The 14,125-nt window shown below is 37.7% G+C and overlaps 1 protein-coding gene across 1 annotated transcript in view; it reads left to right on the top strand.

The window, feature by feature from the left end:
• The window catches only part of ADAM23 (ADAM metallopeptidase domain 23), a 161,177-nt gene that overhangs the window by 128,650 nt on the left and 18,402 nt on the right, over positions 1-14,125 (top strand). Inside the window, exons 19-24 of the mRNA XM_059927367.1 lie at positions 4,131-4,181; positions 4,842-4,905; positions 6,187-6,292; positions 9,332-9,451; positions 11,013-11,181; positions 13,205-13,316. Coding sequence (XP_059783350.1) covers positions 4,131-4,181; positions 4,842-4,905; positions 6,187-6,292; positions 9,332-9,451; positions 11,013-11,181; positions 13,205-13,316 — 622 coding nt within the window. The remainder of the gene's footprint in view (positions 1-4,130; positions 4,182-4,841; positions 4,906-6,186; positions 6,293-9,331; positions 9,452-11,012; positions 11,182-13,204; positions 13,317-14,125) is intronic.

A 14,125-nucleotide genomic window follows, 5' to 3' on the forward strand; every position in this document is an offset into this window, starting at 1 on the left:
CATCCAGTGGTGGTAGATATTTAGATTGTTGGCAGTATTTCATTATTATGATTAATACGGTTGTGAACCTCTATACATTTTTAAGAGTGTTTCTTGTTTGGAGTTAGCACCTTAGGACAAGTTCTCACGAGTGGAGTTACCTATTGCCAGGTAGGGCTCCTGATAGAGTACAGTTAGAAGCCAAAATATCATTTTTGCTATTGCAAATAGCCAAGTTGAAAGCCATAGCTTAGTGTGAGGGCTAAATGGGCCTCTTTATAGATCCCAGATTCAGGCTATAGCAACACGATTTTCACAAAATTGGGCCTGGAATGACCTGTCCTTGCAGAGCCAGCCCTTGCCTTGTATGCCATGGAGGAGCAATAGAGAGAGGGTGATTTATGTGAGTAGGCAAGAGAAGGATGGCAGGACCGGGCCAGAATGCCAAGTTACTCTTCTCAAGTTTATCAAATCAGCCAGCCAACCAACCCAGCCATTCACTCTACCTGCCTGGAGAATTGAGTACAGGAGCAGAGAGTAACTGGAGTTACACTGAGTTCCCCTCCCTGGAAGGAAACATGAGGAGAGGAAAACAAAGGTTCCTAATTAACCTTTTTGAAAGGTTTTGATATGTATCATCTGAGGCTCGATTCACGTGGATGTGGTACAAAGGAATGGTACAGTGAACTCTATTCAGGCTATTATTCTTTTGTGATTTTTATGTGTATCTGTTTTTATATATAAATATGTAAATAGGTTTCTCAGCAATTTTTAAATAATATAGTGGCAGAATGTAAGAATTGTGGATTCAGTGTTTTATGACAAGTGTACTGACATTCTTGATATACTGTTTCACTGAGTTATATTTTTAGTTTTGTAGAATAATGCTATTTTTATACCCATCATATATTGTTTTGGTTCTGTGTATTCAGTTCTTTTAAAAGTATAGTTTTTTCATTTCAACCTTTAACTCTTGAATTGCCATAGACTTTACTGGAAATAAGGTTTTTATAATGAGGGCTCTGTGTTCAACTTAATATTCTATTGTCCAAATTTTTAAAATGTTCTTTTTATCTCATGTGTCCAAGGTGAAAATTGTACTGTTAAATTCTCAGTGGCATAGTAGAAAAGAACGTTCCTTTAGTAACAATTCCCTTATATGACCAGAATGAACCTGAACGAGATAAGTGGAATAGAGGGAGTTAAACACCCACCCCAAATTCTTTTGCTTTGTAAGAGGCAGTGAACTGTGAACTTAATTGATGCTAATAATGATTAAGAAAATAGGATCTCTGAGAATCTCTGCATGTCTGAAAATCAGTATCGTTGGCAACATTATGACTTGATCTCTTTTATTTTATAGTATATTTTTGCTTAATTTTGATACTAGCATTTACTAATGCTTCTGAGCTGCTTTTTAAATTCACAATTTATAAGAGAATAAGTAATACATGTGGAACTGAGAGAAATCCTGGGCAAACAGTCTGGATGATCTAATAAAGATATTTTTTAAAGATGTGGGAAATGTGTTTTGTTAGTACTATGAAATATGTCATCAAAATGGGAGTATAGCACAATTAAAAATAAGTACATTTAAAGGCTATTGCACTGTGAAAGCCGGCCTCAACTGGACCTTCCGGCACAGCATAAAACTGGGGGCTCAAATGGCATTTAGAGACCGAATCCAGAGCTCTGCTCACAGGCAGAATAAAGTACACAGATTCATGGTCCCTCTGCTTTAAATGTCTCCAGACAACGAGAGACATCCATAATTTCCTTTGTTAAACATTTCAGTGATAAGCAACTTGCTTTTATTAGCCTAAACGAAAAATAGATTGATTAGAAATCTTCTTCCACGTAGCTGTGACAGTTTATAACAAGAGCTTTTTTTTTGTAATTAGTGACTCCTACTAGTTTTTTCCTCTTGAAACATCACAAAAGTCAAATATGAAACCTGTTTAGCCCCTGATGTACCTATTCTAGTAGCAACATTTCTTTTGCATTTTTGTCCAGTGTGGTTGTGTTCATTTTGGAGTAAGTGAATAATTAATGTTAGTTGATTAATAAGAAAATGATGGTGTTTTGAGTGGATTTGGATGAAAGAGGCCCAGAGATCTCTGATTTTGGGCAGTTGGTCCAGTAAACCAACTTCTCGTGCTGATAATTACATCTTTTGAAGAGTTACCATTAGGTTGAATGAAAGCTTGTATGAGAGTCAGTTGTTCTTTAGAAAGATGTAGAACCAAAGCATTTAATCTCAATGTGTTCCTTCATAAGTTACTGCTTCTTCGCACTTCTAAATTAGTTCTGTTATCTTTCTGTAGTGACCATGATAAACAGCTTGTTGTTGCAGAATAGACTAACTTAATTGTATCTGTGTGGGTCATTTATTTATTTTCTCAGTCAGCCAGTAGTCATTGAGCACCATCTCAATAATAATTGAGCCAGTTTTGTTCTAGGTGCTGGGGAGGCAGCAGGGACAGAAAATCCCTGCCTGCATGGTGCTCGCATTAGGATGCAGACAAAAGACAAGCAAATACATAAAATGTACAGATCCTCACTTGGTGATACATGTTATGGAGAAGAAAAAAATAGGGAATGGGGAACAGAGGGTGCCAGCATGGGGAAGGAGGTTACGGTTTTGAAGAGCATGGTTAGAGAAGGCTTCTCTGAGATGCTGATATTTGAGCAACGTCCTAAAAACGGTGAGAGAGCAAGCCAGGCAGAAATCTGGGGGAAAGATTGGAGGAAGAGCAAGGGCAAAGGCCGTGGGGTGGCAGCATGGCTGGTACATTCACGTAGAGTCAAGTATTTATGGTAGAGAGTAGGAATGAGGTCAGGGAGATGAAGATGAGGATGGGGCCGGCATAGGAGCAGATCATGATGAGCTTGGAAGGTCATTAGTAGATGGGGAAGCCATCAACAGAGGAGCAACATGAGGTGGTTTAGGTTTTTCAAGGGACACTCTGGTAGCTCTATAGCCTATAAGGAGAGTAGAGTGGAAGCAGGGGAATCAGTTGGAGGCTGTTGCATAATCAGAGAGATGAGAGATGGTGGTGATAGATGGTGGTGGTGTGGACCCGGCATCAGTGGTGGAAATGGAGAAAAGTCAGATTGCGATTATATTTTGAAGGTAGAAGCTACCAAGGTTTGTTGATGGACTAGAAGGAGAGTGTGAGAAAAAGAGAGGAACACAGGATGACTCCATGGTTTTGGCCTTGAACAGTTGGAAGAGTGGGACTGTCATTTACTGAGAAGGTGAAAACTAAGGGAGGACCTCAGTGGGTATTGCTATGTTTCTTATTCACTTGCCACACCCATGTATTTTTTTTTTTCCTTTTTGTATTTGTTTTGAATGCTGTAGCAGAGCCTTGACTTAATTTTTTTAGCTCTCTTAAATGTGGTAAATGAGATGCACAGAAAGTAAAAATTTTAATTTACTCAGGGTAATGTTGGGGGAAAATGAAATTTTCCTTATTTTTACTTATAAAAAATAATTTGATAAATAGACCTGGAAAAAGAAAGAACTGTCACATCATGATTGTTCTAGTAAAAAATCTGTAGTTCAAGAGGTCAGAAATGTAATGGACATACAGCACTTACATTGAGTTGAAGGGCAGTGTATTTCTTCTTTCTCAGTAATGTGGCCTAGAGGTGAGTGTCATGGGTGTCCCATGCAAATTTGACATTTTCACAGGGCTGAGCGAAGTCTTGTGAATTAGCTCCTGAACGTGTCCACTCCTGCATAACAAGCTGATTTGTTCCCTTCATTATCCATTTTAATCCCTTCTACTTTTAACTCCACAGGCAAGTGAACGTAAATTATTATTTTAGCCCATCTCATGGAAAACAGAGAAACATAAAAAGCACCCACTGCATGGACCTAATTGATTCATTTTTACCAATAATTGCAGAATAAATTTGGATAACCTACTCAAAGAGTTACTCATGTTTTCCTAATTATAGAGTCACCATGCTTGCATTTTTAAAATACTTATTATAACTTTTACTGATATGAATGATCTGTAGCACACAATTCACAAGTAATAATAAAATCACGCTTGCATTTTTTTGGCATTTTAATATATTGTGCACATAATCTGAAGATACTTCACATGCTGAATATTAACTAAAAAGGTTTTGTTTTTCAGTGCCCACCAAATCTTCATAAGCAAGATGGATATGCATGCAATCAAAATCAGGTATGCTGGGCTCTAGGTTTTAAATGGGATTTTATAAAAAGATTAGATTTCAAGGTGTTTTTTTGGATAAATGTAATTTTGATGGGGAATTGCAATTCAAACAACAGTAAACTATTGCAGTGGTCTTCTAATTCAGAGTTGCTTTATGTCATATAAAATACAAATATGTTATATTTATCTCTGGGTACAAACTGTCCAGATTGAGGGTGAGGAAAAAAATGTAATGGCTGATGAATTAGGAATCTAATTTATTGAGTTGTGACTATCTTTTAATCATTTCAGCCTGTCTATGATGGGAAAATATGGTAATCTGTTGTAATGTGGTTGTTTGTTTGTTTTTTTTCCTGAAGCTATGTTATAACCTAACCATGGAGATGCAAAAAAAGCTTTTTTGTTTTCCATAAAATTTCAAAGTTTAGACAGTTAGTTGGATTTGAAGAGCTGTACTATGAGGTATGTTTTGTGTTTTCAATTTTAACTGTCATTCTTACGCTTCTCTTAAGATGTTTATGGTTTTTATTTTCACTGTGAAAGTATTAGGGTACCGAATGAAAAAGAAAACAAGTTTGTCTGAAACAATGAAAAGGAGACCTTGCAGTGAGAGTTTGGGGGAAAATGGAACTGGCTGCATTTGCCTCATAACATATGTTCTGTCCTCAGGGCCGCTGCTACAACGGGGAGTGCAAGACACGGGATAACCAGTGTCAGTACATCTGGGGAACAAGTAGGTCATGTTTCCTGCTTGCTGGTCACACACAGGTTTCTCTTAATATTCTTCACTGCCAGTCTTGCAGAAAGAGATATACAGCTTGGGGGTGATTAAAAAACAAACAAACAAACAAACAACTAGAAAAGGCTGAAGAGAATGGTGAATCTTAGTCACAAAACCACAACAAACAACTGCTGACGTTGGGGACTTGTCATCTGAACCAAAAAGTGCCAATCAGTGATTGTGGCTGTGACAGAAGGGATGCTACACCCTCCTGCAAAGACCGGATTGAGTGCAGTGGTCATGCTTATTATCCAGCCACTTGGCTCATTTTCTTTGTACCTTGCATTTAACATTCACCCCCTCAAGTTAGCTTTCTGTTCTTTTACCCCAGGATAGAACCAGACTTTTTTGTTGTTGTTGTTTTTAATTCTATAATTGATTATCTCAGCTTGAAGTGAAGAAACACAAGTACTTCGTGAGACGCAGACAGATAGAGATTCGGGTACATGGTCACGCTTCTCAGTACATTTCCCTACATGTCAGTACACATATTCTCTTCCTGACATTTGTAGTGCCTCGCCAGTGAACTTCAGTTCATGAGGGCCAGGCCGGAAGAGAGAGAAATGGCTCTGCCTTGCTGGCAGAGGCTGGGTCACCCACCAGGAAAAGAAAGCACGCAAGAGGAGACTAGGACCCATGCACAAGTGATTTCAGTGTTTGGCAAATGTCATTTAACTGAAAGATTTACTTTCAGTGCTTCAGTTTTGACAAGGGAAAGATAGTAGAGGCATTTTTGTCTTTTAAAAGGGTTTAAATATCAAAATCCATTTGCCAGTGTAAAATCTCAATGAGCTCAGACTTTATATTGCCTACTGATATTAATAGAAAGCAGGATTAGGAATGATATTAGTTTACTCTGTGTCACTTCACTAGTTCCTGCTGATGATTAATCCTACCTCCCACCCTCAAACCCACCAACAAGAATTGGGAATAAATTTGTCTCCCAAGTTAAAAACAATGGTGTGTTGGAGCTGTCCTGTCTTAGCTTATAAGAACCATTGGTTAAATTTTCAGGAATTTTAGAAGCCAGTTGACATCATGTTCTTAGTTTGAAATTAGCCTTGTATTACACCATGGAAATTTACACCATGGAAATTGGCAAGTGCTACAAATTAGGAATTTTTTTTTCCTTTTTCTGAAACACCAGTTATTAAAATATTTACTGGCACACTACCGGTTATGGATAACAAAGAGAACTAAAATTAATTCTCTTTTCTTGCTCATCTCCAAAAGAGGCTTCGGGGTCTGACAAATTCTGTTATGAAAAGCTGAATACAGAAGGCACAGAGAAAGGCAACTGCGGGAAGGATGGAGACCGATGGATCCAGTGCAGCAAACAGTGAGTGGTCAGCTCTGGGAGCATAGTGAGTGGACTTGGAAACCCTGGTCCAAATGTAAAATGAGCACAAAATAAACGTTACTGATTTTTTAATAAATATTCGACTACTTAAAATTTTAAAGTATGGATTTTAAAAATACATTAGTATAGCTAGAGGCAAATGGCTATGAACTAAACTATTTCTGTGGTACAGACTCACACCATTTCTGTAAAATTCAGAAAAGTTCTTGCATGCTGTATTTTACTTGAAGCTTGTTTTGAAGAGATACTTTGCCGAGGTATTTTAAATTAATAGTGGGTTTTAATTCTCTACTTTTGCTAGCAGAAAAGGCCTATGAATGTACTAGTATACACAGAATTCTACAAGCAAAAGATATAGACTGTATATATAATTTGAGGGACCATTTAAAGTGAAGTAATATATATACTTAATTATTTCTCGAATGTAACACCATTTGATTGAATTAAACGTCTAATGTCTATGTTAGAGTTCTGTTTTCCCTTCTAAAAAGTAGCTAGTCAGTGCATATTGGAGGCATCTTTACTCAGGAAATGAGATACTTTCAGAGCACATTGGTAATATTTTCCCTTGATTTGGTGAGGAAAGTTAAAACTGTGATTTAATAGTTTATTAAGGTTAACTCAGTGACTTGGATCTATGGGACCACTAAGTGATACACCAAAGCTCCTCCGTTCTCCTTCCATAACAGTGAGGATTCTTCTCCCATTTTGAAGCAGAGCAAGGATTTAAGGGAAGTTTTATTCCTCTAGTTAATGGTCTCTAATGTACTTTAGGAAACTTTGCCATTCTATGTAGTCTTTGATGGTAGATGAGGCCTTAGGAGGCAACAAATCCTTGACTTCTTTAAAGTTAAACCAAAATAACAGAACAGAACTTCCCATCTGATGTCTCACGAGTGAGTTATAGATGTTCTGAGCTGTTCAGTCCTCGAGGTGCCAGGGAGGAAGTGGGGACTAAAATAGTCAAAATCCATGGGGTTGGACGCCTCTGGATTTGATTAGCTTCATTCATTAAATCAATGTCATAGACAAATCTGATCATTTCTCTGTGCCTCTGTGACTTCAAAAAGTTGGGAGGCATTGTATCAGATCATTGAATATCTGGCAGTAGAATAGCCAACCACCAATGAGTTAAAGAAAATAAATGCATGTTATTTTAAACTTTAAAAAACTGGGAAATGGGGCTTCCCTGGTGGCGCAGTGGTTGAGAATCTGCCTGCTAATGCAGGGGACATGGGTTCGAGCCCTGGTCTGGGAAGATCCCACATGCCGCGGAGCAACTGGGCCCGTGAGCCACAACTGCTGAGCCTGCGCGTCTGGAGCCTGTGCCCCGCAACGGGAGGGGCCGCGATAGTAAGAGGTCCGCGCACCGCGATGAAGAGTGGCCCCCGCACCACGATGAAGAGTGGCCCCCGCTTGCCGCAACTAGAGAAAGCCCTCGCACGAAACTAAGACCCAACACAGCTAAAAATAATAAATAAATAAATAAATAAATAGAATAGCTAAAAAAAAAAAAAAAAAAAAAAAACTGGGAAATATAACATAGAAAAGTGATTAATATACAAATATACATTTTGCCAAATAAATGCGAAGTGAACTCTCATGTAACCCCTATGTGGATCAAGAAGTAGAACATTCCAGAAATGTATTCTTCCCCCTCACAGTGCCCGTGTCTCTCTGCTGGAGGTACTGTCGTCCTGACTTTTCTGGCAATTGCTTTCTTTCTTTTCTTTAGAGATTTACTGCTCAAATGTTCAGCCCTAAACCGTATATTTTGCCTAAAGTTTCGGTAACTTTATATAAAAGGAATCATATCTCATGTATTATTTTGCATTTTGCTTCTTAAGTTCATTATTTTAAGAGTTTTCCATGGTATGTGTAGCTGTTGGATCATATTGTTCATTTGTTTCATTTTCATTCATATTTATATACCTTGATTTGTTTCTCCATTCTATGTTGATAGACATTTAGATTGTTTCCATGTTTTGGCTATTAGGAACCATGCTGCTGTGAACATTCCGATACATGTAACTTAGGACACATTTGCACATACTTTTCTAAGGCCTTTCCTGGAAGAAAAATTGCTAAGTCATAGGGGGTGTATATTTTCAGTGCTACCAGATGATGTGACACTGTTTTCTAAAATGGTTGTACTAGTAAACCCTACCATCAAGAATTTGTATGAGAATTTTGTTGTACTACATTCTCACCAATACTTGGCATTATCAGACATTTTACTTTTAGGTATTCTGCTGGGTGTGAACTGCTTTATTATTGTGGTTTTAATTTGTATTTTCCTGATTACAAATGGAAGTTAGTACATTTTCATGCATTTCTTGGACATGGATGTCCTTTTTTGTGATGTGCCACTTTAATTCTTTGCACATTTTTTAAGGAGTTCATTGTTTACTTCGCTGGAGGTAGGTGCCCTCATGGTGGGTGAGTCGTTTAACAATGTCGCCAAGGACCCAGATGATTTCTGCCCCTCTTCTTTGTAATGCTTAGCATGTTCAATTTGTGTCTTTACATTTGTGAATTCACGATTGCAAGGCGAATGCAAAGGCTCCACACTCAAAGGCAGGAAGCAGGGGTAGGAGGAAAAGGTCTTCTCCCTGTCAGGCTCTAACCTTTTATCCAGAGCACAGAATTCTCCCCAGCAATCCCTAGCTGGCTTTTCCTCACATCTCAACACCCAGGGGCCGTTCTTAGCTCCAGGAGGATGGGAAGGAGGGATGGCTAGGAAAGTGGGTGTAGCAAATGGGGGTGCCATGATGAACTCAGACACCAGTCATGAGCCATCTTTCAGGGCTGGGCACTTTGCTACACCGAAGAAACTGTGATCCTGTTAGCAAGGAAGGAGGGAGTCCTCGCCAACCAACAATATCTGAACAAATATTTTTATTTAGAAGAAAAGGGAATATTTCCCATTTAAAAATATTTGTAGACTGAATAGTTTCGATTTTTTCAGTTTGATTCCTCCTGTCTTGTTCTTCTTTTTTTTTTTAAAAATATGTTCAGCGATGTGTTCTGTGGATTTTTACTCTGTACCAATCTTACTCGAGCTCCACGTATTGGTCAACTTCAGGGTGAGATCATCCCAACTTCCTTCTACCACCAAGGCCGGGTGATTGACTGCAGGTAACACATTAAATGTTGGAAAACCTAATGAATCGCGAGAATTACAAATTTAGAAAAATCAAGGGAAATAGTAACTTAGATTTTGTTATCACCTTGCATGTTGAAAGTCATTTAAAAAACAAAGTTATATACTGATTTGCAAATTATATTTGCTTAAAAATTATACCAGTTATTAGTAGGGAGACATTCCTCGTAATTATAATCTTAAAAGTAGAATTTTATGGTATTCATTTTGACACATGATTAAAGTTTTGAGCATTGAAATATGTCACTATTTGAACACTGTGTGTTTCATTTTTTGTGACAAAAAATAAAGAATTTAAGCTATACTCTATGTAGCATGTGTCTGGTTTAGAAGATGGCTTAATTAATGCCTAATCACATATAGAAAATATACACTAAAATATTATTTATAGCTGTAGTGAGACATTGATGTCCAGTTATCTGTGAGTACAAGGCACAGAAGATATGAGGCTTATTTTTGAACACTGGGAGTCATATTATATTTTAAATAAATATTGTTCCCGTTAAAGTAGTCGTAATTCTAAGATGCTATGCCCTCATTCAGATGATAACTGTCGTTGCCCAAAACACTTTTGGGATTTCCCCCTACAGAATTGCCTTCAGGGTCTGCAATGTTTATCCCTAGTATTCCCCAAATAGCAAACCTTCATCTTATATGAGTGAATGAAAGATTTGGAAACATGCCAAAGTAATTTTGAATAGAATTTAGTAAATTGATTGGGTAACCAAATAGGATATTGCTGTCTTGGTCAAATGGTTGCTGATTTTCTGTCTTTTAAATGGCTCTAAAGGCTATTCTAACAGTGTCTTAGACAATAAGATCCTTCCTGGAATAAATCTGTAGTCCTCAGATCTAGTTACTTTGATGCACAGAAGCTTCCTTTGAATGTGTAAATTTTTGCACGTCTTTAGATACAACAACCTTGTTAAATTATATTGTTTTATTCTAAACTAGTATATTTTAAAAATATTCAGCAAGGTACTTAATTAGTAATTATAACATTGATCATTATTCAAATTCAAGCTGTCCTTCGTTTTGAGGTTTTAGAATTATATGTATCAATAGAGAGGAACCGGCTTATTTTTTTCAATCATGAATAGTCCAATCCTCTAAAGTAATAATTTAAAAAATATTTTCATTTGCTATTTATGCTCAACATCTGCCTTTTTGCATCATGAAACAGCTGAAAATCTTGAAGAGCTAATGATAAGATTGCTTGTCTTGTTCTTATGCACACCTCTCCCCTAGTTTTAACGTTGGTCTTGAAAACAAGGGAAGATTTAGAACACACTTTGTGCAAATTACATTTTTTTTGTTCTGATGAACTGCAGTGTAATAATGATAGTGAAAGACAGTTTCTTTTATTTAGGGGAGGTGAGGAAAGGGGGAAAGGAAGAGAAAAGTGGAGAAATGCTAGAAGAAATCCATGTCCTCTGACAGCCTCTTCAGTTTCCTAAAGAGCAAAACCTCATTCATGTTGATGTTATATTTCTAAGTCTGGTGCTAATGGTTGTATGACTATTTTTCTCTTTTTAGTGGTGCTCATGTGGTTTTAGATGATGATACAGATGTGGGCTATGTAGAAGATGGAACACCATGTGGCCCATCTATGATGTGTTTAGATCGGAAGTGCCTACAGATTCAGGCCCTAAATATGAGCAGCTGCCCTCTCGGTTCCAAGGGTAAAGTCTGTTCCGGCCATGGGGTAAGTAGGCATCAGTGTCCAGCCCAAATCTGAAGTTGGAGGATGGCAAACATTGTCTGGCATCCTCCAGCTTCACAGTGATTGGACTTCCAGTTCAGCCATTCTCTTTCCATGACTTGTTAATATCTATACACTGACTATGATTATTTCCTTAGTATCCTTATCTGCTAAGAATAGCTCCTATATGTGTTGATATGGTTTTATTTTTGTTGTTTCTTTTACCACTGGCTATTTGTATTCACTGCAGTCTCTAGAGATAGCTTGGCATCCAAGGAGTTGGAAGATAATTAATGTGGTTCCTAAAGAAACTGTAGACCCCATGTGACTGCTTTGTACCATTCACAATAATTTACAGCCTCTCAGTAATTGCCTTCCAGCTACTCAACATGCAAACATGTTGAGTATCTATGTGTGCACAAACATACTGAGTATCTATGTGTGCAAGATCACACTAGACTAGAGGTTGGATCACTGCTATAATTCACGTGTTTAAAGTTGTACGGTTATGCTTGGACCATTGGCAGCCAAAGAGAAGATGTACTCTCTACTCACAACTGCATGTAGCTTTAATTCTATGCACAAAGTGTTTGGGCAGATGCTTCCTGGCAAACCAAGGTTTAATACCTAAAAGCACATTTTTAATAATTACTTAAATTGGGTTTAGTAAAAGAAAAGTAGTTCAGAATTTAAACAGCCTTCTGAAATGGAAAAAACAGACATGAAGAAACTCAGAGTGATCATCTCAAAGGAAGATGCTGCAATGAAGGTAAAAATAATCCAAAATATAGATAGCTAAACAGGTGATATGTCGTAGAACAAGATAGAAAGACATAAGAAGCTTATGCCCAATGACTGTGATTTCATGTTTGGTTGAAATCATAGGCTCATTGGGAGGCAGTACAGCCTAGTGATCAAGAGCATGGATTTTATGGCTAGAAAAAATCCTGGGTTTGAATCCTGGCTCTGCTTCTTTCTATCCCAGTGACTCTGGGCAAGTCACTCAACCTCTCTCAGCCATCAGGGTGCTAGTGTGAGTATTAAATGAGATGCTATACACAAAGCACTGAGCATAAGTACCCAGCACATAGTAAATGTAGTAAATATTCAATAATTGCTACAGTAAAGTAAAAGCACTGGGCAGACCTCTCAGTTATTCAGTTATTGTTCTGAAAGCATTATAAAATTTAATGCCTTTAAAAGGCCCATGAGTCTCCACTACCCCTCCCACTTTTTCATCTTGTTAAAAAAAGGGTTAAATTCAGCCTGTTAATCATAATCATGATGTTATGTCATTTCAGATTAAAAAGCTCTTATACCAATAAGCCTAAATTTGATTTTATCATCTCTAAATAATCTATCTCCGAATGTATTTCACAGGCAGATGAGGATTTAACCTACTCTGTCTCTAGTTTGTGGATGGTTATTTATTTCATCTAAATTACACATCCATTCCAGCATGCTGCTTGGTCCCCAGAGGAAGAGAAAGGGACAAAGATCACTCTAGGAGGGTCTTCAGCCTGGCTAACTGAGAGAGGAGTGATACCACGGGCAGGCAGGGAAGGTGGGAGGGTGTGTGTTTGGCTGGCAGAGTGCCACCTAATGACTTTTGTGTTGAGCATGGTGAGATAATGCAGTGCATTGGTGATTTATGCCTCCAGGTATTTAATCTCTGGCAATGCCTCTTAAACCCAGTATCACTTAATTTCTTGAATTAAGCATGTATGTTTCTACATTGTCAGACATTTGTGTACTTAAATAATATCAACACGAGTAATTAACATTTAATTTAAAAATTTCTTCCTTTTATTCTTGATTTTTCTATAATTAACTGAAAAGAACATCATCCAACTATTGGATCTATACGTTGTTTCCCCTTGTCTAGTATTCAGAACCATGGGAGATTTAAAAAAATTCCCAGTGGGTTTTAAAGCTTCTGCCTTGTTCCGTGTCCCTTTTACATTTATCACCATTATTCCACCAAGTGCAGTGAAAATGGCGCATCTCTGTTCTTTGTTCTTCACAGGTGTGTAGTAATGAAGCCACCTGCATCTGTGATTTCACCTGGGCAGGGACAGACTGTAGTATCCGGGATCCAGTTAGGAGCCTGCACCCCCCGAAGGACGAAGGACCCAAGGGTTTGTGTGATTTCAGTTTCAATTCCTTGCATACTGAATTCATTGGTACTCTTCCAATGGCGCCAATATAACAACTTCATAGATTTGACAGGAGACACATAAGAATATCTCTTTTTGCCATTAAAATGTATGATTCATATTACTGGAGAATTAAGGGTTCTTGTAATATAACATTGAAAAAAATGTTTAAGGTACCCCTTAGCCTAGAACTGAGATTGGGAAGAAGTAAATATACCGATTTCCTTTCTTTCCTTTAAACCTTGTTCTTCTTCCATAATCACAAATGTTAATCATTTTATAGTTTGTCTAAGCTATGCCAGTTTTTTAATAGATAAACTCTTTTTCACTGACATGAGACTCTGGTCATTCCTCACTACTTGAGTCCTTCCAGAAGGAAGTTGTAGTCTTCCATGCTCTGTTTAAGTACACTTTTGATTAAGAAGAAATTGGAATACTTCACAGACCTTTAATACTTCAAAGAGAAAACGTGAAAGATCCGGACCTTTGTTTTAACCAGCCATTAAAAGGAGTTTAGAGTTAGAAGGAGTCTCAGTGGCCATCTAGAACCACCCTCATTTTTTTTTTTTTACATCTTTATTGGAGTATAATTGCTTTACAATGATGTGTTAGTTTCTTCTTTATAACAAAGTGAATCAGCTGTACATATACATATATCCCCATATATCCTCCCTCTTGCGTCTCCCTCCCACCCTCCCTATCCCACCCCTCTAGGTGGTCACAAAGCACCAAGCTGATCTCCCTGTGCTATGCTGCTGCTTCCCACTAGCTATCTATTTTACATTTGGTAG

The sequence above is a fragment of the Balaenoptera ricei genome, chromosome 7 (assembly GCF_028023285.1).
Source record: "Balaenoptera ricei isolate mBalRic1 chromosome 7, mBalRic1.hap2, whole genome shotgun sequence".
NCBI classification, from domain to species: domain Eukaryota; kingdom Metazoa; phylum Chordata; class Mammalia; order Artiodactyla; family Balaenopteridae; genus Balaenoptera; species Balaenoptera ricei.